The sequence below is a fragment of the Gadus macrocephalus genome, chromosome 11 (assembly GCF_031168955.1).
Source record: "Gadus macrocephalus chromosome 11, ASM3116895v1".
Classification (NCBI taxonomy): domain Eukaryota; kingdom Metazoa; phylum Chordata; class Actinopteri; order Gadiformes; family Gadidae; genus Gadus; species Gadus macrocephalus.
The window spans coordinates 12,120,047-12,146,212 of record NC_082392.1 but is presented as its reverse complement, the minus strand read 5'-3'; the positions used below and the strand labels follow the sequence as shown (position 1 = coordinate 12,146,212).

At 43.8% G+C, this 26,166-nt stretch overlaps 3 protein-coding genes and 1 long non-coding RNA gene across 6 annotated transcripts in view; 2 read left to right on the top strand and 2 right to left on the bottom strand.

The window, feature by feature from the left end:
- Positions 1–401: 401 nt before the first annotated feature.
- Positions 402–3,451, top strand: LOC132468395 (uncharacterized). 2 transcript variants are annotated; one of them, XR_009528221.1, is made up of 4 exons: positions 402–1,628; positions 2,369–2,872; positions 2,984–3,277; positions 3,391–3,451. It is a non-coding gene; the product is annotated as an uncharacterized LOC132468395 (long non-coding RNA). The 2 variants fall into 2 exon arrangements; XR_009528220.1 differs by having other exon boundaries at positions 2,369–3,277.
- A 463-nt stretch (positions 3,452–3,914) lies between these two features.
- LOC132467900 (C-type lectin domain family 6 member A-like) lies at positions 3,915–5,807 on the bottom strand. The gene is made up of 3 exons (XM_060065480.1): positions 5,337–5,807; positions 5,072–5,193; positions 3,915–4,977 (listed from the first exon to the last, which is right to left on the bottom strand). The coding sequence occupies exons 1-3, from the start codon at positions 5,433–5,435 to the stop codon at positions 4,836–4,838; spliced, it is 363 nt and encodes a 120-aa protein (XP_059921463.1). The 5' UTR covers positions 5,436–5,807; the 3' UTR covers positions 3,915–4,835.
- A 1,502-nt stretch (positions 5,808–7,309) lies between these two features.
- On the top strand, positions 7,310–19,979 carry capn7 (calpain 7). Its single transcript, XM_060064593.1, has 21 exons — positions 7,310–7,687; positions 8,072–8,180; positions 8,330–8,487; positions 8,752–8,819; positions 9,207–9,425; positions 9,778–9,864; positions 10,253–10,379; positions 10,577–10,662; positions 10,765–10,858; positions 11,206–11,352; positions 11,674–11,780; positions 11,972–12,092; positions 12,944–13,088; positions 13,703–13,802; positions 14,107–14,242; positions 14,592–14,667; positions 15,633–15,778; positions 16,192–16,254; positions 16,735–16,865; positions 16,985–17,077; positions 17,495–19,979. The coding sequence occupies exons 1-21, from the start codon at positions 7,586–7,588 to the stop codon at positions 17,637–17,639; spliced, it is 2,460 nt and encodes an 819-aa protein (XP_059920576.1). The 5' UTR covers positions 7,310–7,585; the 3' UTR covers positions 17,640–19,979.
- A 540-nt stretch (positions 19,980–20,519) lies between these two features.
- Positions 20,520–26,166, bottom strand: part of sh3bp5b (SH3-domain binding protein 5b (BTK-associated)) — a 31,502-nt gene continuing 25,855 nt past the window's right edge. Inside the window, exons 8-10 of one of the 2 annotated variants that reach the window (XM_060064594.1) lie at positions 23,481–23,873; positions 22,033–22,511; positions 20,520–21,994 (exon numbers count right to left, since the gene is read on the bottom strand). In XM_060064594.1, the coding sequence (XP_059920577.1) occupies positions 22,303–22,511; positions 23,481–23,873 (602 nt within the window). In that variant the 3' untranslated portion in view covers positions 20,520–21,994; positions 22,033–22,302. The remainder of the gene's footprint in view (positions 21,995–22,032; positions 22,512–23,480; positions 23,874–26,166) is intronic. The other variant, XM_060064595.1, reaches the window with a different exon arrangement.

The window sequence follows — 26,166 nt, the reverse complement described above, 5'->3', positions numbered from 1 at the left end:
GAGAGAGAGGCACATGGACAGCTAGAACGACTAGGAAGGGATAGATTGATAGAAGGAAGGGAGATTGGTTAGATGGATGGGCGTGTGTTAATGGACAGCAGAGAAAAAGAGAGAGGGAGTGAGGGAGTTGTGTACTGAGGTGAGGAGATCGAGGGGAGCAATGTTACAGAGGATTGATCTAAAAAAGGAGAGGAAGGAAGAGAAGGAGGATAGAGGACAGAAAGGTGAGAGCGCGCGCGAGAGAGAGAGAGAGAGAGAGAGAGAGAGAGAGAGAGAAAGAGAGACACAGAGAGAGAGGAGGGGGGGAAGAGGAGAGGGAGGATATAGGATTGAGGGGAGAGAGAGCGAGAAAGAGAGAGGGAGAGAAAGGAATGAGGAGAGGGAGGATATAAAATTGAGGGAGAGAGAGAGAGAGAGAGAGAGAGAGAGAGAGAGAGAGAGAGAGAGAGAGAGAGAGAGGGAGAGGGAGAGAGAGAGAGAGAGGAGGGGGGAGAGGGAGAGAGGAATGAGGAGAGGGAGGATATAGGATTGAGGCGAGAGAGAGAGAGAGAGAGAGAGAGAGAGAAAGAGAGAGAGAGAGAGAGAGAGAGAGAGAGAGAGAGAGAGAGAGAGAGAGAGAGAGAGAGAGGCGATTAGGACGGGAAAGGGACAGATGAAGATGAAGAGAGGGGTGCGTTGGAGGGAGGGAGATAATCATCAGTACAATGGCAGTGATGTCATTTTACAGTTTAACTCGTTGGCTGAGAGGTGGGTGCAAGCCTGAATAGGAGGGCTTAGGACCCACGAGGTTCCCTAACTGTGGTGGTACGCAAGGCAACCCCTAGTGGAATGCTATGGCTATTGCAGACATTAATTAAAACCATAAATATAAAAAATAAATATGGCATTATAAAGATAACAATGTTCTCCGTTTTTGGATGTTGTAAATAAGAATAGTATATGCTGCCACCACGTTCAGCTTGATAGTACATCTAAATAATCATACAAATGCACGCATTGGAGAAATTATGATTAGTGCTTAAATAATACTTTAGCGATGCAGGCCCATTTCACTGGTTGTATCCTTGGAATTCTGCCTTTGTTTGCGTTATTGGCAGAAAGCTGAATGAATATTCATTTTTCATCATTTTTATAACTTACACTAATACAGTGTAAGTATAACTTTTGGTAGCCTAAATCATGATTTCTATCATCAGTGCTTTACCTTCTCTGAGCAACCGCAGAATAATAGATGAACAGGGATAGGCCTACCATGTTGTAACACACAGCATGTTTTAGTCATGTCATTTACCAAAAATCCGCATTCTCTATGCACCCTAGCCTGAAACTAGCCTGAAATGCCACCCAGGCATGCAGTACACAATGCATCGGAACGCAAGGTAGAGGGATAGGTACGAGATAAAGGTAAATAGTTTCATGAAGAGGAAGTAGTTGCGCCCCTTTGAAACCTAGTTCCACTGCCTCAGTCCACAGTCGTTAACATTGGGGACATCTGCTATCCTGGTCCCTCCCGGGTGTAAAATGTATAGGCCTACACACTTAATACCGACTGACTGATGGCCAAGGAGACCATAGGGAGTGTCCCTACACTTCGGTGGTGTTTTACTCAAACATTTCTGCATCTAAAGGTATTATATATTTATTAATATTTTTTCAGGCCAACCTAGGTTGGCCATTTAGGTTGGCCAACCTAAATTTGTAAACTACAACGTCTCTGATAAGGCTCAATTAAGTGTTATTGTTAATTGTTAAGGATCCAACTTAGTAAGAAACGAGGTATTATACTACTACCTACTATCTTTTGTAGGCTATATGGCATAGTACTGAATACTGCTGACAACAACTAACACACGCAAGTGAACCTCTCCACACGCTCTTGTGCCACAACTTATATTTCTCACTAAAACGATTTTGAAGCAAAACTTTTCAATAGAAAACCTTGTGTATAATCGTACGACCCTCGGGCCACGTCAATTTTCCTTCACTGTTGTAAAAGGAAAAGTTGATGCCACCTAATGCCGCCAATTAAAAAAAAAAAAAGGAACAATAGGCCTACATAAAATGAATGTGGGTTACTAACATTCAAATAACATTCACGTTAAACAAGATACAGATGAAGGATTCGAATTTATGAAACTTGGGAAATGGCTGTAAATAGTCACGTTTATTTTCTTCAAGTAAAGAAATATTAAAGTATAAGTAAATGTCTTCATCATGCGTTGGAGACGTAGGGCTAATGGACAACAAAAAAAGGTGCCTCTCAAATCTCCCACTCCCTCCAAGTTAATGCATGGGTATTCCCATGCAAGTATTATCTGAATTAATAAGACATAAGTCTATTTTATATGGTTACGCTTCGCTGCCACAGGTCTTCATATTCGCCGTCAGGAGGCAGACACTGTGTATGATGAAGTTCAGAACGGTGCCCTGGAGCAGACGACCCCTGCTGGTGGGAACGGTGAATTGCATGTCACAGCAAATCTGTAGAACATCAGTAGGCCTTGGATTGATTGTTTTTGTCATCATTCAAAAAAACATTTAATACAATTATAGAACTAATAAAACATTAAAAATAAAATTGGGGACGGTCTGGGACAGCCATCTCCAAACCTAATATCTGAACTTCACCGATGAGTTTTATGTACGTTTTGCAGATGTACTTGGGAGGCACATGGACAGAAGGGGACAGCACCTTTAGGATTTCGGTCTGGATTGTGTCCACAGCGAGAATTAAGAATGTCTCTAATTGTTGTTTCTCATGGTCATTATGACAGATCAGAAACATATAGGCCTACTTGTAAGTATGTGGCCTTATGTTTGGGAATCATCTGTGTAATTCTGACATCTCTGCTCATCTCCTATTATTTATTCAGTAAGTGATTACTCTAAATGTGTTGTTACAAATGGATTGATTGATTGGTTGCACTGGAATATTTCCTATTGTGGGTTTGATGATCAATCATTGTTGTGGCTGTTTCTACAGTTTTTAAAGGAAATCATGAGTTGGTAAGTCAATTGCAAGAATTAAAAGAAAACCAATCAACACTGCTGGCATATCAAGACCACCTGGAGGCAGATGTTGGAAACCTCACATCATCCAATGAAATCCTGGTGAGGAGTCACAGCAACCAGAGCAGAAGCTGTGACATTTTTATCAACGAAAACCAGGATCTAAAGACAGAGCTAACTGAACTAAAAGAAGCCAATAGGCTCACCGACACCTGTGCTCAGAAGACCATTGACACATACTGCCGCCCCAAAGAGGGCCAGAGTCCAAGTAAGATTAAACTAATAAATATGCAGATATTTTATTTAGCAATAACACAAATATATTTATATTCCCCACAAACGGCATGTCCTGCGTCTTGCTTTGTCTCTGCTTGTTCTCAGTGTGTAGACCTTGTGAAACTGGATGGGTAAATGGTAATTCCAGCTGCTCTGTGATTGTGGATGTTACATATTTTAAGAACATAAGCTGCCCACACATAGACCCTAGAAAGCAGGACCAAACATATAAGCTGTAAATACTATACATAGCCACAAGGGGAGCAGGACCTTACTGAAGGCTGCAATAACAGCTCCATCCACAGAGGGCAGCACCACAGACAGGTGAGGAGGCCGAGGGTAATACGTCACACCGGCTCCTCCCACTACTTCCGGGCCTTGCGGATCCATACCATAACTGACGGTTGGAGCCAGAGCAAGCCAGAATCTCTTGGCAGCCCATAGGATAGGGTTAATATAGCTTTGGTCAGCTGGGAGACGCTCTGCACGTGCAAAGACACGCTTCAACCTCCTTTTGCTTCATAGTTATCAGTTTACCATACCGAAAATACTTTATACCAAATAAAGTAACTGTTAAAAGCTATCCTTTGGATTTGACCACTCTCCTTGAAGAATACTGCAATAAAAGGAATGGGGTGTGGTCACAGGTGAGGCTTAAATAGTGTGTGGCAGGGCAGGGAGTAATTAACTGATTGATATGGGCTAATTGGGAAATGAAGGGGCAAATAAAGGGGCGTAGCTCTGGGTCTGTGAGGTGAGGAGGGAAACAGAAATCTGCCAAATAGTTACTGTTATTGTATTGTAAAATATACAATACAATAATTAAGATGTCCATTGATCCCAGAATGGAGATTTCGTTGTAAAAAGGACAGCAGTCTTATAGAATAAAAAAAGATATTAAAAAAATCTGATCATTGTAATGAAGATGCAGGTTTCATGTGAATCCTGAGGGTTAAATTCACAATCTGTTAACATTTATACAGTCAATATTAAAGTGAAATGTAAGTATGGAGATTCAAGTGGATTTCCTTCCAGCTCCGAAAACAAAGCAAAAATATTAAAACACATGGCTAGAACACATTCTCTACTAGATAGGAGACAGAGAGGGATTGAGACTGACCTGTAACATTATGATACACCTGCACTACAGAGATGAGGTAGACTAGTAGATGTGTACACACATGCAATAATAACTTTTAGAATGGTATTGATAGTTTTATTGGACAAAAAATAAAAGTAACGAATGCCAGGTAAAATAAACACGTTGAGACATATCTCCAAGCATACAACATATTAAAAATTATTCATATTGAGTAATATGCAAACATTTTGGACACAAGCACTGTTTCCCAATACACACGCCAAAAAAAAGCTGGCTGTTTCATTGTGAATGCTTATGGTTAAGGCACATTCTATACACATTTAAAAAGCAAACATTGAAATATAAATTGTGGAGATCCAAGTGGATTTCTTTCAAGCTCCTAAAATAAAGCCAAATATGAACACATATGCCTAGAACAGAGTGTATCTTCCCGACCTGAGAGTGAGAGCTAAACAGAGAGCCGCTTCTTTTCACATATCCAATGGTTTTTGGCCGTGCAGTTCACACCACTCCATCCAAAGGGTGTAACAGTTTCCCGTGTTACTGCACAGCGGGGACTGGAGGTGGTGTCGTTGGTACTGGTCCAGAGTCTATGAGTGTGTATTGGGAGGAGGAGATGGGGTGTTTGGGTCAGAAGATGGTAGACTGATCCGATGATTCAAAGTGTTTGATGTGTTCTCTTACTTCAGGGTCACGTTGGTCCCGTCTACCCAGCTCCATGCCCCATTCCCAGCTGTGTCTGACAGGCCCAGCCAGTAGCCCTTAATATCACTCGTAGAACTGGAGCTGTTATAAGGGACGAGATTCTGGTGACCATAAAAATACATGCATTAAACGATTTAACAGTTGAATGAAAATAATTTCACGGTGAATTTAGATGTATTTTACTCATAATGATATTTTGACTAATTAATCCCTCTCACTGCTCTCCTGCTAGCAAAATGTTTACCTGTTCCTCTTCATTGTCTATTACAACCAAATCTGCTCTCCTTCCCCTGCAGTCCTCCCGGGCTTCAGCCCATGTTTTCCCTTCATCAACATCTTCCATATTGCAGTATTCTTCAAGGAGAGTGGTCGAATCCAAAGGATAGCTTTTAACAGTTACTTTATTTGATATAAAGTATTTTCGGTAGGGTAAACTGATAACTATGAAGCAAAAGGAGGTTGAAGCGTGTCTTTGCACGTGCAGAGCGTCTCCGAGCTGACCAAAGCTATATTAACCCTATCCTATGGGCTGCCAAGAGATTCTGGCTTGCTCTGGCTCCAACCGTCTGTTATGGTATGGATCCGCAAGGCCCGGAAGTAGTGGGAGGAGCCGGTGTGACGTATTACCCTCGGCCTCCTCACCTGTCTGTGGTGCTGCCCTCTGTGGATGGAGCTGTTATTGCAGCCTTCAGTAAGGTCCTGCTCCCCTTGTGGCTATGTATAGTATTTGCAGCTTATATGTTTGGTCCTGCTTTCTAGGGTCTATGTGTGGGCAGCTTATGTTCTTAAAATATGTAACACTTTGTTCAGAGACACTGAACACCTTGAACTCCTTGTAAACCACACATATCCTACCTTAGCCATTCATCCTATCTTAGCCACACATATCCTACCTTAGCCATAAATCCTACCTTAGACACACACCTTAGCCACACACCTTAGCCACTCACACATCCTACCTCAACCACAAACCTACCTATAAACTTGGAACTCTGACTGGACAAGCCTGTGTTCTCACTGACACCCCCATTGGTCTCAACCCAGCACTTGACATTCCCACAACCTCCTCTTCAGTAACGTCTATTTGAATAGACAACAATCTTAGTATAAGAAAATAAAATAATGTAGGTCAGCACACTGCTGCTCCCTTATGGAAATTCAAAACTAAATCTACAGCTTAACTTCTGCCTGCTGCTAAGTCTGTGAATTCAATGTGATCGATGATTGATTGTAAAATATTCTTTATTACAGTTTTTATTGATTGTATCCATACAAAAATTGGAACTATGCACACAATTCTGAAAACTTGAAGCTCATGTATCAACTACAAGACTCCAGACTGCTAAAGTCTAAGCACAATTCCACTGTTTTCACACATCTAGAAATTCTGAATCACATTTTTGCAAAATTCTAAGCACAAATCTCATCCTTTACCGCACTTGGTTCACCTGGAAACACTGGCCTTCAAAAAGCAACAACTAATTACCAATAAGTCTAACTCACTTCTCAACTGTTCAAACTCAACTGGCAAAACACTTCAATCATGTGTCAGAGCATAAAAGAGGCCTCAGGTATGCTCTGCTCTGTTGTAGATATGGTCCTCTGGCCTGATCAGGATCGGAGGTGGGATACAGACTGATTTACATGTAGATCTGTTTCACCTCATTAATATCTTATTTTTATTTTTTGTTGGTACGAAAAGCTTTTTATGTCGTCAGTTCAGCTGAACATTTTACTGTATTACAGTAACAAATAAATATTTGCGTTGTAACCTTTTTGTACTTGTGCACTGATTTTCACATTTTCTTACTGTAGTGTTTTTGTAGTGTTACTGTACTGTAATTTGCCAAAATAGGTAACATTGGTGTATTGTCAGAACAATGTTGCCGTATCTATAGGTGTACAATATAACTCTCGGGAGCTGGGATTGTGACTTTAGCCCATTGGAGCTCATTGGATAGACAAATATGCATTGTATCCTATTCTGATACGATTGTATCAATGCAATATTTATACATTTGAGAAATTTAGCTATAGTTTCAGAAAACGTGTTTAACGATTGCGAAAAACTGTACGTCAGCTGTGTAAAAGCTTTATATATATATCCATGGTAAAAGCCATGGGTGTAGGTGCGCTTGCTAGGTACCGCTGTAGTTCAGTGGCGTACGCATGCGCGACTATAATCGGTCCCGGAAATGCCATATTTATGACGATTGCCGCGCCCACTCCAAATCCTCACTGCTGTTCTTCCGTCATGTTCCCTATGCTCTCTGTTTATTTACACAGCTTTATTGATTAAACTCGGTCTAACAAACTGATTTGTTAAAACACCCAGAACCGTATGATGTTCTCTGTTTTACAGAAAACATGAGCAACTGTGTTGGAGTTAGAAGCGAAGCTCGTTTTAAGCGTTTTCATCGGTAAACACGTCCAGCCCTCTCGGTGCTAGCCTTGTGGCTCCCCAACACCTTGTCAACAAGTGAGTCCGCCACCATGGACTGCACGGCGCTGGAGCATGACGCCGTCAAGTTCGCCAAGACAGCTGTCACCTGCGACCACAACGGGAAGTATAACGAGGCTGTGTTTTACTACAAGGTGAGTAACGTGACTGTACCATACTATATTTAGGATAGTTTCAAATCCTAAGCTAACACCGTGCGTTACACTTGGACTAGTGGCACTAGCCTTAGCTTGATACTTCAAACTAGTCTACGTTTAACGTCTGTTGAAAGAAGTTGAATTAAGTCTACTGTCATCCGCATTACACAAAGATGATGTTATCGTTTTCTGTGTGCATGGTTGGTTGCAATGTAAAGGACAGTATTGCTTTGAGGCTAATGCCACTTCTGCATACATTGAGAAGTGGTTGTACTTTCGGGGTAGAAGTTCCTTGTATACAAGAATAATTTAATTTAATGATGTATATCCAACCATTTACCGCTGTCCATGTGTAATATTTTACACTACGGAAATTTGCAGGAAGCTGCGCAAGCGCTGATCTACGCAGACATGGCTGGGTCTAAACTGGACGGCATCCAGGACAAAGTTAACGAATACCTGGAGAGAGTCCAAGCCCTCCACAATGCTGGTGAGTCGGGCATAATAGACATGTATATTGAATTTAAAGGATGAATAGCTGTTTTGGTTTCCTGCTCTTTGCTGTCAGGTTGACAGCCATTAGACTGAGCATACAGTTGAGTTCCACATGACGTGTGCTATTGTTTCTTCCTCCAACAGTCCAGGGGCAGAGCATTGACCCACTGAAGAGCCGGCAGCAAGTGGACCTGGAGCGGGCTCACTTCTTGGTGACCCAGGCGTTCCAGGAGGACGAGAAGGGGAACGGCGACGAGGCCATTGAGCTGTACTCCCAGGCTGTGGAGCTGTGCATCCAGACGGTATGCTCTGCTGCATCCCGTTCTTTCTCTGTTCTCTGCACTCCCCCTTGGGTTTTATTTTACTTGGTTACTTGGTTTGCTAGTTACTTTCTGCCCTTTGTTTCCTTCTCTTACATTCTCTCTCCCTCTCTTTTTCTTTCTGTTCTTTCTCTCTCTCTTGGTTTCTTTTTCTTTCTTTCTTTCTTTCTTTCTTTGTGTCTTCATTTAATGCGTGTGCAAATCAATGACGGTATTGCTCATCCTATTTGCTTGTGCTTGTGACAGTCCAACGAGACCACGGAGCTGACCGTTCAGACCAAGCTGAAGCAGCTGGCTCTCCAGGCCTTGGAGCGGTACGTCAGACATCTGTGTTGTTGTCCTTACTCTCCCAATACTGCCTTGTCTACGCAGAATCTCAAGACTGAAACATCTCACAAGTTGACTTGTGCACTTTATTGTGATGATTATTTTTTTTGCGACACTATTTATTAGTGTGTTGTGTAAGAATCCAGGTCCGTTCAAGTAACAGTCTTAGGCCCAATCCCATTTCTACCCCTTACCCCTTACCCTTACCCCTTCAAAACAAGGGGGAGGGGTAAGGGGAAGGGGGTAAGGGGTAGAAATGGGATTGGGCCTTAACCATTGGCATCAAAGATAAATTCAACCCTTGTCGGCTACTGGCTAGCTCGATGGTTCTCATAGAGCATAAGCCAATGAAGTGTTCCCTTGTGTCCCCTCAGGGCGGAAGGGCTTAAAGAATCCCAGTCCAAATCTTCTACAGCACAGCCTCAGGTCGCGGCCAAGCCCAGTGGCGGTACCTCTTCGGGAGCTCCCGCACGTCAGTTCTTCCCCCTTGGTCAAGACTTCACCATCCATGATCGCCCACAGCCAATGCGGGCGGTACAGTCCAGTGAGCCCCAGGGACAGCGCTATACGTCAGAGGAAATCGAGGTGCTCAGGTGAGCCAGCTCCAGACTACATAGAAATCACAGGGATACGGCCTGGTTTAGGAATTAAGACATTGGGTCATGACTACAAACTGGTAGGTTCGGACTACAGATTACGGGTTTAGGATAAAAACCTGTAACAAACGAGTTTATTACTACAGACTGTGAGGTTTAGATTCAAGTTAGTTTTGAAAGTGTGAAACTATAGGATTATACAGTGTTTTTTTCTTTTCTTATATGTATATATCATTTCTTTCTTAAAAACCTTTTTATTACGGCTCAAATTCAATATGTTAAATTGTGTGAAAGCAAGTGTACCCCTCCATGCATCCCTAATACTGTTGCTCCCCTAATATAATTTCAGGAGTACGTCAACAATCAACGGCATGGCCTACGTGCCCTTCATGACCGTGGATCTGAGAGAGCGGTTTGCCTTCCCTGTTCCCTTCTCGTGAGTCCTCTTACCACTACGCTACTTTTGCCCGCATGGGAGATTCAGGTGTCGCACCAGCAGAATCACAGGACAGTAAAAACTTAAAATATGTTCTCATCTATTTTTTTAATGTACTGAGGACTACATATTGCTGTATAATGCAGTAGTTTCGATACTACACTAGTTGAGTTTGCAGAATGGCATCGTTCTGTTGTGGTTAATCTGCACACCCGTTTCATTTCCTCTGTAGCACATAAAACATAACCAGTGTGTGTGTGAGAGAGAATATGTATAACTTATATAAGCAAGAAATATGTTTACAGACAGATCGTTTATCTTTCCCATTCTGTTTACCCAAACATAGCAGAATGAACTGTATAAAGAAAACTGTTTGTTTTAAACCCAGGGACAAGACAGGCAAGTTGGCACTGTCTCCCAAGCAAAAAGCCATCTTCTCTCGCTGGGTGCGGCCGGACGAGATCTGCAACAGCCCCACCATGATCCTGTCTGTGTCCAGCTTCAGCATCAAGCAGGTGGGCTGCTGATCTGTGAAGTGATCAAGTGATCTAGTTCCTGCGTGAAGGGATCTAGTTCCTGCGTGAAGGGATCTAGTTCCTGTGTGAAGGGATCTAGTTCCTGTGTGAAGGGGTCTAGTTCCTGTGTGAAGTGATCGAGTTCCTGTGTGAAGTGATCTAGTTCCTGTGTGAAGTGATCATGTTCCTGTGTGCAGACTGTGGTGTCTGACTGTTCCTTTGTGGCGTCGTTGGCCATCAGCGCTGCCTACGAGAGGCGCTACAACAAGAAGCTCATAACCAGGTATCTCCCCTACCCTGCTTTCAATTCTGCTGTTTGGTTGTGAATTCTATTCATGATTGTTTTGTTGTTTCTTAACGATTGTGTGCGTGTGCATTCTCCCAGCATCATCTACCCCCAGAACAGACGAGGTGAGCCAGAGTACAACCCCTGTGGGAAGTACATGGTCAAGCTCCACATCAACGGCGTTCCTCGGAAGGTAATATCCTGATCAGTAAGATAGAATATACTGCATTCTAGCCAAAAAAAAAATATTTTGACGACGACACCAAGTTACACATCTGCATTATGGCTGGATCCAATGATAAGAACGCGACAGTTTGCACATGATATCAGATTTTCAGATTACTTGATATGTTGACGGAATTTCCCCATCGCCCATGTTTATTTCTTGCCTACGTACATTTTGATCTTGTCAATGTATGCACTTGGGTATATGATGTGTTTGATGGAAACCATGCACAAGCCGAGTAAAGCTTGGATGAACTTCCCGTCAGGTGATCAACCGGTACCTCCTACCACATGATAACTGGTATTTCCTGTCAGGTGATCATCGATGACTTCCTGCCGGTGGATCGTAACGGGGAGCTGCTCTGCTCCTACTCCAGCAACAGGAGCGAGCTGTGGGTCTCCCTCATCGAGAAGGCCTACATGAAGGTGATGGGAGGCTACGACTTTCCAGGGTCCAACTCGGTAAGCAGACCGTCTCTCTCTGTTACGTGCTACATATTTTTTTCGGGTTAATGGTTTGTTTACTCAACCACCATATATAGCATGTGGAGGTTTGATTCTGGCCTGCGGTTCTGTGACACTCTCTAGTGACCGCCTAATTCACTCCCCTACTATTTAGTGATTTAACTATTTGTCTCAAGCTATTTAGTGACATGTCATTCGAGAGCAGGTAAGGGGCTAGGGCATCTTGCTCTGAGATGCCTCAAAGGTAGACCGTGGACATTGGGAGTATGCCATCAGTGTACCTGACGGTCTTCTGTGTCCTCTTCCATCTTTCTCCAGAACATTGATCTGCACGCGCTCACTGGCTGGATCCCGGAGCGCATTGCCATGCACTCTGACAATCACTCGTTCATTAAGGACGACACCTTCCGCATGCTTTACTCAAGGTGAGGGTATACTCCTACATCTCAATGCCTCTCCTCTTTTCCTTACCTACATCTTCATTTGTTTCTTTACATATGTTCTTCTTTCTTTCTTTCCTTTTATTTATCCCTGCTTCTTTCCATTTCCATTCTCCATTTATCTTTTATGTCTCCTATTACTGTCCCTCTCCATTCTTTCTCATTACCTCTCACAGGTTTCACAGGGGAGATGTCCTCATCACCACGGCAACGGGAGTGATGACAGAGGAGGAGGGAGACAAGTGGGGGCTGGTGCCCACACACGCCTACGCTGTCCTTGACATCCGAGACCACAAGGTTGGCATACTGTGCTTAGGAGAGTGAACACTTCACACTCTACTTTCCAACCAAAACATTTAAACCTGCACTATGTTGCTGGTTTCTGCTGTAGCTACAGTTGTAGCTCTATCATTTTCAATTGACTAGAATAAAACAAATTATTTTCAAATTCCATGGATTGATTCTTTAGAAATGTTCTAATAGCTGCAATAGAAATGTAACATAGTGCCAGATTAATGAATTATAATACATCCCAAAAAATATATATCCTATAAATATACATCTATATTATATATCTTTGCCAAGTTTTAAAAATGTATTTAACTGATGATATCTAAATGGGTGCATGATTTTTCTTTGGACACTATTCAAATTAAGTTGCAGTGTGTTTTATTGCCAAATAGTCTCTCACCTGGGTAGGTGGAAAGAAAAGCTTCCTGAATTAAAATAAACAAATAACATTATTCTGGCTGTGGAGCTGTATGACGTGAAGTAGATATCTCGGCTGGCTGGGTGGAGTGACTGGGAGGGGTTTTGGCAGTGTTGATAATAAGATTCTTGCACACAAAGAGAGAGGTATCGGCTGGCCAGCATTTTTTATGTCCAGGTTATTTTAAGCTGCGAGCTAGCTGAAACTACACATTTCAATGTAGACTAATATTTGTTTAATAAATGACAGCAGTTTCAAAAAGGGTTTCTTCATAATTTTCAAGAGCAAAAAGCTGTTCCTAGTGTTCAACCCAATAACCATGAACTCCCTAAAGAAACGTGTGTTCTGGAGTTCCTGGCTCTCCCATGTGACCCTGGTTGGGGTCCTGGTGCTGATCCTGGATGTGGTCCTGGTGCTGATCCTGGTTGTGGTTGTGCAGGGGAGGCGTTTCCTCCAACTGAAGAACCCCTGGAGCCACCTGAGATGGAAGGGCCGCTTCAGTGAGCGGGACGAGAAGAACTGGACCCCAGAGCTCCTCAAGTACCTCAACTTTGACCCCAAGACGGCCCAGAAGTTTGACAACGGTATGAAGATTTATACATTTATGTCTAATACTCATTAACATGTCAACTACTCATTGTGTATCATATTGTCTATACATCAACGTATTATCTGCATGTTTTGGGTTTTCAATTATAGTATTTTGTATCTCTTTTTAATTAACTTGTACTTACCCTCAAAGGGCTGACCGCTTATAGTCGACTAGACAACATATTAGAGCCCGACCGATCTGTATCGGTTCGCTGATTTTTTTTATCGGCCGATATTGGATCATCCAGATAATTCAGTATGGCCGTATGTCTGTGCCGATATGCACCGCATCTTTTTCTCCCTAAAATCTAGTATCGATCGAGCTCTAACATATTAGTCACATGGCTGTTGACCGATTACAGTTTGTGAATGTCGAGTAGTCACATTCTTTGCTATGATAAGCAGGTGTTGTTATTGTTATTATTCTCTCCCAAGGGTACTTTTTTGTCCACATTTACTGTCTGGCACGGGTAAGAGGAGTTCTACCGTGTTCGACTGGTTTTACAATAATGACTGCCGGCCAGGAAGTTCCAGCCATCAAAATTGAAAGCAAAACAAGTAGCAGCATAGCGCTACGGTATGTTGTATTATGTCTGTGATTGCCCAGGTGTCTTCTGGATTGCATGGGAGGACCTTTGCCAGTACTTTGACGTCATCTACCTGAGCTGGAGCCCCGCCCTGTTCAAGGAATCCTCCTGCATTCACAGGTATCCAATTTCCCTCTTCCTGGTTCACTGTCTGTCTGCAATGGCAGTTGTAGACCAGTTTATAGGCCAGTTCTAAAAAATATATATACATTCAAGCTTTACATTTTTGTGGGGCCACAGCGGGAAAGCTTGTCTTAAGGGGGAACCTGCCCCCTAAGATCTGCCAGGGTCTGTTTGTCTCTTTCTTTCTGTTACTCTCTCTATCTCTGTCTGTCTCTGTCTCTGGTCTACCTCTGTCTCTTGTGTAACATCCAGAGAGGCTCCTGCTGATGTGTGTGTCTGTTTTGTGCTTGCCGTATTGCAGCAGCTGGGATGCGAAACAGGGTCCAGCGAAGGATGCGTACAGCCTAGCCAACAACCCCCAGTACAGACTAGAGGTTCAGTGTCCAGCAGGGGGCGCTGCTGTTTGGGTTCTTCTCACCAGGCACATAACTGACAAGGTATGCTTCTCATGCCTCGAGGACCCATCTCCCTAATCTCATTCTATCGAGACCTAATTGAGATTGGCGTGTCACATAAATTATTTTAACACAAAACCCTTAAACTACTTATGTGTTTCATTGTAGGGCTATGGATTGATCCTGGTCCATAATTAAATTTAAAGGCTGAAGTTTTTAGATGTAAATTTGGACTCTAACTCAATTTGCCCCCCCTGATAGTGACCGCCTGAACATCAATATAGCCAAGGCACCGAATGGCAAGGGCATTTTTAAGATTCAGATTGTGCCGGGAAGGGCTTGCTAAAAAAGCGTCCCTTCAACGCCAATGAAATTGTTTTGTTTTGTCTAGGATGACTTTGCACAAAACCGGGAATTCATCACCCTTGTGGTCTACAAGACAGATGGCAGGAAGGTGTACTACCCAGGTAGGTGTTTATCTCAGCCCAGAGAACGAAGCCTTCTCTCTCGCTGTCACGGCTCCCTCAGACTAGACACCCTTTCCTTTTCTACCTTTTCTGTTCCTCTCTTTTTCTCGTCTCGACACAAAACACTTTATATCTGACCCTTTAACTCATTACTCGTTGGGTTGGGGTAATGAGTTGGATCAGAATGAGTGAGGTCGATATCCGGGGGTCCGATCCTCCAGTGATGCATGGATATTTTTTCCCATCTATTTAAAAATAGCTTTGCTTTCTCTGGCGTCTAACTCAGTGCACCCGTCGGTTGTGGTCCACTCCACTGAACACGGAGGGCTGTGCTCTGATAGGCCGGCATGTGGGTGCTGACTCACTCTTTCGCTAGAGCCCTCCTCGGGGCGTCCAGGACGGGTTGCCGGTTGCCACGCTACAGAGCCCGACAGCTATGACGGCCTGTGTTGGGGCTTTGATTCAATATAGATGGGATTTCATCCGTTTTCAAATTATTTCTGCCACCTAAACACACAACAGCTGCAACTATGTTGTGGGCCCTCGCTCTGTTAAACACGACACCCTCAACTGCGGAGGAGGAGCAAAACACCTTATGTGTTTGTAACACATGTGCATTTAGTGAAAGCAGGCGATTCATGCTATTGTTTGATCAAATATAATGTATTTATAAAGCACTTCATAAAAACAACCGGCATTAGCAAACTAAAGACTCATCGGAAATTGGGTCTGTGTGGCATGTACTCTGCAAATAATTATATTTATAGAGAGATAGAGTTATAGAGTTCAGCATACAGTAGTTGTGTTCTATTTTATTTGTCTACCTCTGGTCTCTGTGTGTGCAAACCCCCGTCTGCTGCTTGTTTATAGACCATAGACATCCCTCCCCCCCCCCACCAGCATCACCAGGATCTCCTGGTTCTCTGAATAAAAGGATGTTTCGTCTCCGTTGTGCCCCCCGGCAGCGGACCCCCCGCCCTTCATCGACGGTATCCGCATCAACAGCCCCCACTACCTGACCAAGATCAAGCTGACCTCGGCTGGCACCCACACCTTCACCCTGGTGGTCTCCCAGTACGAGAAGCAGAACACCATTAACTACACCCTGCGGGTGAGAGGCGCCTTCGCAGCGATGCGCTCATTCATGTTTATTGATCTTCTGTACCATTCAAATCGGATGTGTACATTTTTAATTCACAGTTCCATGCACATTTGATTCTTTTAAATCTTGCTGTACAATTCACAGGATTAGATCTATGCATGGGAAGTCTGATAGACACACTTTGTCTGTATTTGATTGATGAATACTGTGATGATGAATATAAAAATGCTATTTGAGCATCTCTTCGACATTGACTATCACTTAGATCCCTTCATTTTCTGAGCCGTCGGTGGATCGGGTGCTATACTGTAGATCCACATAGTTGTCATATTATCATCTTTTAATTCTCAACCCTAAACCTCACATGACGTTGAAAGGCTCTTAACCTCATGGACTAACCACCGTGTCTCTGTCTCCAACAGGTGTACTCGGGCTGCAAGTTCTCCTACACCAAGATCCCGACCCCCTTCACCCATACCAAGAGGGTAGGCTGCATTTGCCATAAATATACAGCGTCATACACGAGCTCATTCACAGTCTCCCTCTGACTGCTGTACAATTTGCATGGAAAATTTGCCGGCAGGACAATCTAAACCGAATGCTTATAGTAACTTTGGTAGTGTGGAGTTGGACCGGACTTCCACTTCTTTCGTTGTGTGTTTTATTCTCCGTTGACACCGCCTATGCTCCGAGTGACAAGGATCATTACTCATGAACCTTTTTAAATGAAGACTCAAGTAGTCACTCTGCCCGCCCCTTCATCTATACTGATGTTACATTTAGAAAATGCATTGTGGAGCCAGGGTAGATGGTCACTCGACCCTCTAGGGACTTCTCAAGTGGGCGTGTCCACCCAGATACATGATTGATGGATCAAGCCATCAGTGGGTACGCTCTGCCGGGCAGACTGTCAGGTTTAAATATCATCGTACAGCATGTGTGATGGAGCTGATGTGGACTTCCAGGTGACGGGCCAGTGGAAGGGCGCCAGCGCGGGGGGTTGTGGGAACTACAAGGACTCGTACAAACACAACCCCATCTACCAGTTCAACCTGGAGCGGGCCGGCCCGCTGCTGGTCGAGCTCCGCGGTCAGAGGTGGGTCTCACACACACACACACACATGCACACGCACGCACATACATGCACCTCCATCCCCAGTGTGAGAGATGCGAACATCAAGTAGTTGATGCGCTCTCCCTCCGGCCTTTCTCCAGACAGTACAGCGTAGGGTTCGAGGTGGTCACCGTGTCCACGGTCGGGGAACCTGGCCCAGCAGGCTTCCAGAAGAGGGCCAGTGGAGACTACAGGTACACATACACTCGCCCGTCCACTATGCCCAGCAGTGGTGGAAATGGGTTTTCCCAGCACACAGCTGTAGAATGTACATCTGTTTTTGTTTTTATACACATCATAGCCTGTGACATGATAACATGTGTCCTCGATCACATCTTCTTTGTCTTTTATTGCTTCCTGTAATTTATGCTATCCCTCAATCGCTTATTTATAATCTCTCTCTGTCTCTCTCTGTCTCTCTCTGTCTCTCTCTGTCTCTCTCTGTCTCTCTCTCTCTCTCTCTCTCTCTGTCTCTCTCTGTCTCTCTCTCTCTCTGTCTCTCTCTCTCTCTCTGTCTCTCTCTGTCTCTCTCTGTCTCTCTCTCTCTCTCTCTCTCTCTCTGTCTCTGTCTCTGTCTCTGTCTCTGTCTCTCTCTGTCTCTCTTTCTGTAGGTGTGGGTTCAGCTACCTGGAGCTTGACCATGTGCCAGCTGGCATCTACAACGTCATCCCCACCACCTTCCTGCCCAAACAGGAAGGACACTTCTTCCTGGACTTTAGCAGTGCCATGGCCCTCAAGGTCTCCCACCTCCAATGAGGGGAGAGAGAGAGAAGAGAGAGAGAGAGAGAGAGAGAGAGAGAGAGAGAGAGAGAGAGAGAGAGAGAGAGAGAGAGAGAGCATGAGCATTTGGGATAGCCCTAAAGCCATACCTTGGATGTCGTTTCAAGGACCTTCGATTTAAGCCAAAGCCAGCCACAGTTTGGACTGTGGGCACAGGTCATCTTCTCTGGATAAATACTTGTGAGTACTTTGGGGCTGAGCGAGGGGGGAGTTGTCGTCTGGGTCAGGAGGCTCTGATCCAGACTGCAGGAGAACCACCGAGACTTGTTATATGGCTGGAAAACCATCATCAGTGGGGCAGTCATCTGATCTGTGGACCTCAGAAACCATGAAAACACACGCAGCACTTTTCACACATGGCCTCTCTACCACCTTAGAGAGGTCACACCCTTGGTTTGGCCTTTTATTTTTTTCTCCGCTAGCATTGACATACTGCAGGTTACATGACATAGCTCTGCACTCAATAGATTCACGGGGTACCGCTTCTATTAGGTCAAACAGGTCGGTTTTGTTCCCGGAGATGATTATTGTAATTTATTGATTACAAAGGGAATGCTATTATTGACTAATATTTTCAATGTGCCAAATGAAGATGATATGGATGAAAATTATATTATTTTCAATTTCTACTAAAGATACTGCAATGCAAACATTCTGATCAAAAAGATTACATTTATTTAAGACCGCAAAGCACTAACGTATTAATTTCGGAAGCAATAGCATTTTGGTTTCCATGGAGCCAAATCCATTGCCCATCAAACAGAATCAAAGCTATCTTAAAATCTATTTGAACCCACCATTAACTTGTGCAACAGCAGTTCATGCTTAAAAACATTTGAACAGGGCTTTGCTTGGTAAAGTGAGTTAAATTCCGATTGTCGACTAATTTCTGTTAGATCTGTGCTGTTTTACTTTTTGTTGATTGATACAGGGTAGGAAACAGGAAACTCAAACCACATGTGAGGCTCATGTTAACCTGTGCACGATTTCCACAGGCCTTCTTGTTGGGACTGAAAGGAACAGGGATTATGATGGGTTTAAGTTTTAGCCAAGTTAAAGGGCCCCTGTTTTACGACCAGGTGTGATGTTGATAAGCCATATATCAACATACCAGGCTACACAGGGGACTGTACCATCTAGTCGGCCGCTTGGTTGATCTATCAGTCATACGTCTAGAGGGGATGCTCCCACTTGTGATGTCATCAACGGGTCGATTTTGAACTGGCTTGTATTGACTCACCAACATCACACCTGTTAATAGGGGCCCTTAACATTACAAGAGCACAAGGATTTTCTTCAGAGGGGCTTTTACTCAAGCTCAATCTGTCATCATGACCTGTTTTGGTACTGTAGTTAATGAATGAATGGAAAAGTGAATAAAGGGACCTATGGAATGGTAAATATAGGCTTCAGTGAATGAATGATGCTGTGTTAATTCTCAGGTGTAAGTCCTCATCATTTCATCTGTAATGTATGACAAACTTTTATTTGAGGTTTACAGCCTAAATCTTGTGTGTAGGTGAGCAAGAGGCCTAGAAATGTATCTGAATGTTGAACATGCATGATCAACCTCTCAGTTTAGAAGTAGGGGTTTGGTGAGGGAATGTATTGCCAATCTGATATTTTTAATCCATACCTACCTATGCACTTATTTTACGTCAATCTTGTCATATTTCATAAACTGTCAACTGTAACTGAAAACAACTTTAAAGGCAGTGACATACATACTGAAATTATTTTGTTTTTACTTTTGACTCTTGATCATTTATGTGAGTAAATAGGTATTTGTTGACGAGGGATTAAGTTTGGTTTGAAAACTGTAAACAAAATACTCAGAAAATACTAATCGCCGATAGACTGTATTTTGAACTCAGAAATATATATATTTCTGATTTTCTTGTTCTCCATCATCACTTGTTCAAAATGTAAGCGATCTCCAGCTTTTCTCTCCTATTTTACAGAAGAAAGCCTAGTCGGTCAAGCTTTCACAAAGGGCTTTAAACAAGTGTATTTCTACAGCAACCATTGTATGGTGTTGATTTGAAGCCTTTCAATACTTTTTATTTTACAGTTTACAACTGCTTCTCAGTCTGTGTTCGTGGAGGCCCCTGCCGCCAGAAACATGATCGGTCTGAACAAATGTGAAACTAAATAAGCCGCACACCAATATTTAATCTTTATTATATTCTAGATATGAATCTAAAGTCTGATGATACCACTTTAGACTTGGGCTATTAATCTAAATATCAAGTACACTTGGATTGAAAAATAAATATCAAGGAGTCTGAAAAGCTTGTCAGTACAACCAAAGTTCAACGATATCTCACTATCACTTCATTTTATATATATCTGCTTAAAGCATGGTGATTTTTTTTTTATTTTATGGAAACTGCCACAAACCTAGATATTCATTGATCTCAAAGCACCTCTGATCAACAGAGCCGGGCTGAACTTCCAGGACGGCAGCACTGTCCTGCCCATTCAGCAGCAAGGCCTCGCCCAGCTACTGTGTCCCTGTAACCCTGGGACACACAACCACTGACCTGTTTTCAAAGACTGAAGTAAGCCAGGCATAGCAGAGACCTTTTGAACGGGCCTTAAAAGACTGAATGAAGGGGAAGTTGAGATGCTGAAGGAGTAATGCAGAGGAGCTGCCCTCGCACAGGAACTTGGTATTAGTTTTATATGTGCTTAAATCTTAAGTGTTATTGTTTTCTATTGAATATGTGTGTACTTTGCTCACTTATAGCTGCCTGATAGCTTTACCTTTTCTAACATAACACTCAAATAATAAATCTTAAATCTTACCTGCAGGCTAAAGCACCAAATTAAACTGAATAAAGCAGGACAGGGAACTGCTCAGCAATTGTTTATTTGACTCTTACCTGAAATTAAAAAAAAAACATGTGAAGCACAACCCACTAGAAAAATAAATGCACACTGTAGGAGACATACTAAATCTAACATACAAAACATTGACAATTACACAAATATAGTCCTGTAAATTCACTCTTCTTTTTACAGAAACATAGCCTGGAAAATATCACAGAATGCAGAAGCTTGCGTACATTTTTAACCACTTCTTTTATCCAGGCACCAAGAGAAGCAAGGAAAGAGGGTGGTGAAACGGTTCAACTTCAAACTGATGATTTGTTCAGAGGGCTGGAGGAGGTTCTTCCGGAGTTTGGGAAGCAGTCTTTTTTTGAGTTGGTCACATTCCTTAAAGAAAACCCATTGTCACCACATTAGCTATATGCTAACATTCAGTATCAAATGATGCTTTAGTGGTATGGCTGAAGAATATTTGATGATTTGAGACTGGCAGTGAAAGACGCAATTATTACAGTTGAGACACACATCTAACAGACTTTTAGCACACAACTGCAACAATTCTTGCTGCTAAATTGTATCTGAAGTTCACCATCATAAAAAGCATTAGTATTCATTATCTCTTAATGAATACTAGTACATACATGATAATGCCCCTTTAGTAAGGTTTAGGAGTATACTCAATGTTCATTGTTCAGCACTGGCCATTTTCGTTTCATAATTTGCAGTCTTTCAGTACAACCACAAGTAGAAGAAGACGCGTAATTTATACGTAATCCTTTTACCATGACAACACTTTCATGGATTCAAAAGATAAATGGCACAGACATGCACAAGAACAACCCACTTGATTTTGATATTTACTTATAATCCCAATGCTGTAATATGAAGCATAGACAACACTTATTGTTAGAATTCTCAGACTCAGTGTTATGTCCAGGCTACTTTTGTGTCTTTATCATTTTTTGTCTGAGACAAGAACAGCAGTTCCTCTTTGCGAGTGTAAAAAAAAAATGCTAACACAAAAAGTACGAAAAACATAACACTAGGACAAACGTTTGTCTCTGTTCTCCTCCCATCCCCTTCAGCGAACAGCACCTGTTCCTCACGGTCCAGTCTTTCACTCCTACAACATAGGAGTCACATCCATCAGCGTCGTCCAACGTTAAGGGTCCTCCGTTTACAACGCTCCCCATAGCGGTTCACTGCAGAGCCAACATGGACGCTCCCCATAGCGGTTCACTGCAGAGCCAACATGGACGCTCCCCATAGCGGTTCACTGCAGAGCCAACATGGACGCTCCCCATAGCAGTTCAATGCAGAGCCAACATGGGCGCTCCCCATAGCAGTTCAATGCAGAGCCAACATGGACGCTCCCAATAGCAGTTCACTGCAGAGCCAACATGGACGCTCCCCATAGCAGTTCAATGCAGAGCCAACATGGGCGCTCACCATAGCAGTTCAATGCAGAGCCAACATGGACGCTCCTCATAGCAGTTCAACTGCAGAGCCAACACGGACGCCCCCCATAGCAGTTCACTGCAGAGCCAACATGGACGCCCCAATAGTGGTTCACTGCAGAGCCAATATGGACGCCTTCCCTAGCAGTTCACTGCAGAGCCAACATGGACGCCCCCAATAGCGGTTCACTGCAGAGCCAATATGGACGCCTTCCCTAGCAGTTCACTGTTGAGCCAACATGGACGCTCTCGTAGTAGTCCAAACTGGTACATTTTTCAAAACATAGAATATGAGTCAGAGGTGGTGCGATGAACTCCTCTCCCTCCCCGCTCCCTCTCATGCCCCTTCCCTAGACTCCATTCACCAGTACCACGGCTGGACTGGGCCCCGCGGCCGCCGGTTTGGTGGTGTTGGCTCGCGGACGGCGTAGGTTGAGGAAGCTGAAGCGCCCCTCCAGGCTGAGGGTCTTTTTGGGGCCAGTGGAGCTGCGGCTGCTGCTGCTGCTGCTGCTAGTGGAGGGGACGTCCTGGCTGCCTTCTGCACCCTCCGCCCGGTCACCTGAACCATAATCAGGGGGAAGAGAAGAACCTGCTTTAGTATTTATCCATGTTGCTTTTGTAAATAAAAGCTAAATGGAAAAATACATACACTGTTTGCTACAATATCCAGTTTCTCTGACACACAAAGAGCAAAAACCTATGGCATAAGTTCATATTCTCTTAACCTCTACTTCTGGTATTAACGAAGTACAAAAAGAATATCTTTGCCAACTCTACACTACCAACTTGCTGACGGAAGTCAAGTGACCTGCTAATCCGGTCCAACTAGTAGAAACTTCCCATTTTTTGGTAAGAACTAGTTTAACTCAAATAGGCCAAAGCGGATACAAAATCTGCAATGTGACTCGATGTTAAAATACAGACATAGCTCAATTCTCTGTGAAACACCCACTGTGTGTGGATAGCCGATGCTTGTAATGCAAGGCATGCTAATGAGAACCCCTTCACAGACTAGTGATCCGCCCAGACAAATCTAGGCTAGAACAAGAAGAAACGCTAAATAGCAATGACAAAATGCCACACACCCAACCCGCAACCAAACCCCTCTCTTGTCTTAACTTAGACATTTCTAGTAATCTTCTGGTTTTCACTTCATGTTATGCCAGTGCATTGCCGTGCTTTTCAAATAGCGCATGAATTGGATTTGTCCTACTTGTGTTTTGAATACGCATCCTTCAGCTGACCCAGATACAATAGTTTGCATAATATATCCACTGTAATATGATAATGTTATGTTTAATTAGGGAGTTGGTGTGACCTAACCCTCACCCAACAAATGGTGTAATGCTTCAACACAAATAATAATTAAAAAACAAACATTGGAAACTAATTCCAACCCTGGGCCAGTCGTATGTGTGTGATGCGCGTTTTTATGTGCGTGTTTGCATGTCATAAGACAAAGAATATTTCTTGATCAAATTTAAATAAACGTTTTCTAACACACACACAGACGGATAGACAGACTGACCTCTCTCCAGGTCACACTCCGGGGACGAGGCCCCGCTGCACTGGCTGCGAGGACCCAGCACGGGGGACACCAGGCCCAGGCCGGCCATCGAGGCGGGGCCGGGGAGGTCCAGGCTGCAGGGCCTCGACGACTGGGCCGGAGACGAGGACGAGGAGGTGGAGGAGGGCGACGGTGAAGGGGAGGGGCTGGCGGACGACGTGGAGCAGGTGGAGGAGGAGGAGCAGGAGGAGGAGCAGGAGGAGCCTGTGAAGGAATAAGGAGAGAGGATGTCCAGGGGGGTGGTGGGAGAGGAGCCCAGGCTGCAGAGGGAGTGGGTGTCTGAGTCCTCCTCGGACATGAGGCTGCTGCCGCCGCCGCCGCCAAACACCTCCTCCTCCAGACACACCGAGCTTACTGCAGGAGGAGAGGGGAGAGTGGAGAGAGAATAGAGGAAGAAAAAGAAGGATATGAGAGAAGGGGTTGAGATTATTCCAGGAAAGAGACTCCAGATTCAGGTCAGATTCCTGATATGATGATGTACACAGACACACGTCAGACACAGAACCATCATGGCTGAATACAACTATTGTGTTTCTCTTTAAACCTTCAACACATAATCTGTTCAAAACCAGCCCATTCCCCACTGGAACTAGACAGATGGAACAACGAACTTTAACATTTGCTCCTCCTAATGCAATCATTCATCCCTTTAATCTGGTTATGAGTGTCGAGTGGCTTTCAAAATAGAGACAAGAGTTTCAGTGGAAGGATTCTTCCAAGAATCCAGTAATTACCACAGACACACTACTGTCTGTGTGTTCCTGTCCCTGTGTGTGCTTGTGTGTGTGTGCATGTGTGTGTGTGTGTGTGTGTGTGTGTGTGTGTGTGTGTGTGTGTGTGTGTGTGTGTGTGTGTGTGTGTGTGTGTGTGTGTGTGTGTGTGTGTGTGTGTGTGTGTTAGGCAGTAGTTGGTGGTGATAGTCTGCATCAAATGAGCTTAAGCTAAAGTTTAAGCTTAAATTTAGCAGTGGAATTATCCATCCCTTTATCAAAAATATCACACCTTTCATGAAAAGACAGAATGTTCCCAGTGGTGAGACAGAATTAGCTGCTTGCAGCCAGAACCCATTAACCTTCAGGCTGCTTTTCGATTTCTATCTGAAGCTCCTTCCTACAAAGCTACTTTCCAGGTACTAAATTAAAACCCAGGAACTGTGAGATGGCGTTGCCAAATTTAATTATCAGGCTTTTTCATCCCTCCGTTCCCTATGAAACAAGGACTTTGTTTGTGTGTGTGCTTGTATTTCACACAAAGGACGAAGGAAGTGAATGATGTCTGATCCAAAACTAAAAAACAGCTGGATTGTATTAGTTCTGATTAACTACAAAGCACTGCATTATTACGGTCTCGCCTTTTAGTACAGAGACTGCAGAGGGCAGCCACAAACCATCATCGAGCACCTAACCTTTCTTTGTATTGGACTGCAATGCTGATGAATACTTGCATTTGCTGTAGCAGTACTACAGCAAATTAGTTAGAGTGCTAACCCTTTTTCTGGTTCAATATACAAACACAGAGCTTAAGAGTATGACACTCTGCCACACAAGCTACCGCAACGCACCGTTAGGATCCGATTTTAAACTGAACAAATGAGATGGGTAGACCTCACAGTCCTAGCTCATGTGTGCCGAAAGTAAGTCGCAAATCAATTTTATGATTCTTTTTGATATTTTTAGACTGTGTTTACAGCTGGACTTGTTGTAACGCTCTAATGCCCCGTTTACACCATCCCGCTAATGGCCGCTAATGGCCGATGGACCACCGATGTGGAAGTGGGGGACTCTCTAAATCGACGCCACTTCGACCTGGGCGGGACTTTACGTCCTACGTCACTCGCTATGGGTTTGCAATTTGCATGTGTGCGCGTAGCCGTTTGTCTCAGGGATCTGTGCACGAACTCCCTTGCACTACAGATTACGAGCGTCAGTGTCGTACGCGATGGAGGGTGGGTGACATTCCTACAGTCTGTGATGATAGGCTATATTTCTACAAATGACTTAGGCCGAATCTTGATTCTTCCCCTTGCCCCTTTTGCTTTGTCTTTGTCTTTGTCTTAACCCTAGCACTTGCAAGTGTAAGGGCCAAGGGCTGAGATCTTTCCCCTATGAAATGAGACGCCACTCGGTTTCGGGTACGTCATCATTCATCGTCGCCAGCTGGCTGCCCCGTCACCAGAGCGCCGAAACGCTAATAAAAGCCAGAGAAGAAGAGCGATATATATATATATCTTAGATGCTGCCGCCATCGTTGAAGAGTTGAGGGTGTGTGTAGCATAGTGGTGAAACGGATCAGTGTGTCCACGGTTCGGTTCAGATAACCGTTTTGGGCCTCGGTTTCGGATACGGTTCGGATTAGGATCATGTCCGTGATAGTAAAAAGGCGGACTTTTTTTTGACGGAGGGTTTGGGGGAGAAACACAAAAATGAATGAGACCCACAGTCTATTTGTAATGTGTTAATTGACTGCAATCAGACAACTTGCAAGGCTTTTTTGTGCAATAAATGTTCCCCTAAATGCATTTGAAAACATGGTGCACTGAGTGTAACATGTAAGGGTTAACGGCCGACGAGGCTTAGAACTCTGGCGACGAGCGCAACGAAGTTTAAAGGCCAGTTTGTTTTGAACGCTGACAGGCTGAAGGGAGGGG

Coding starts and splice junctions, on each gene's coding strand:
- LOC132467900 (XM_060065480.1), bottom strand. CDS start 5,435: ATGGAAGATGTTGATGAAGGGAAAACATGGGCTGAAGCCCGGGAGGAC. Junction 5,194..5,336: donor TAGACAATGAAGAGGAACAG/GTAAACATTTTG, acceptor TATGGTCACCAG/AATCTCGTCCCTTATAACAG. Junction 4,978..5,071: donor GGGACCAACGTGACCCTGAA/GTAAGAGAACAC, acceptor ACACACTCATAG/ACTCTGGACCAGTACCAACG.
- capn7 (XM_060064593.1), top strand. CDS start 7,586: ATGGACTGCACGGCGCTGGAGCATGACGCCGTCAAGTTCGCCAAGACA. Junction 10,859..11,205: donor TCAACGGCGTTCCTCGGAAG/GTAATATCCTGA, acceptor ATTTCCTGTCAG/GTGATCATCGATGACTTCCT. Junction 11,353..11,673: donor ACTTTCCAGGGTCCAACTCG/GTAAGCAGACCG, acceptor ATCTTTCTCCAG/AACATTGATCTGCACGCGCT.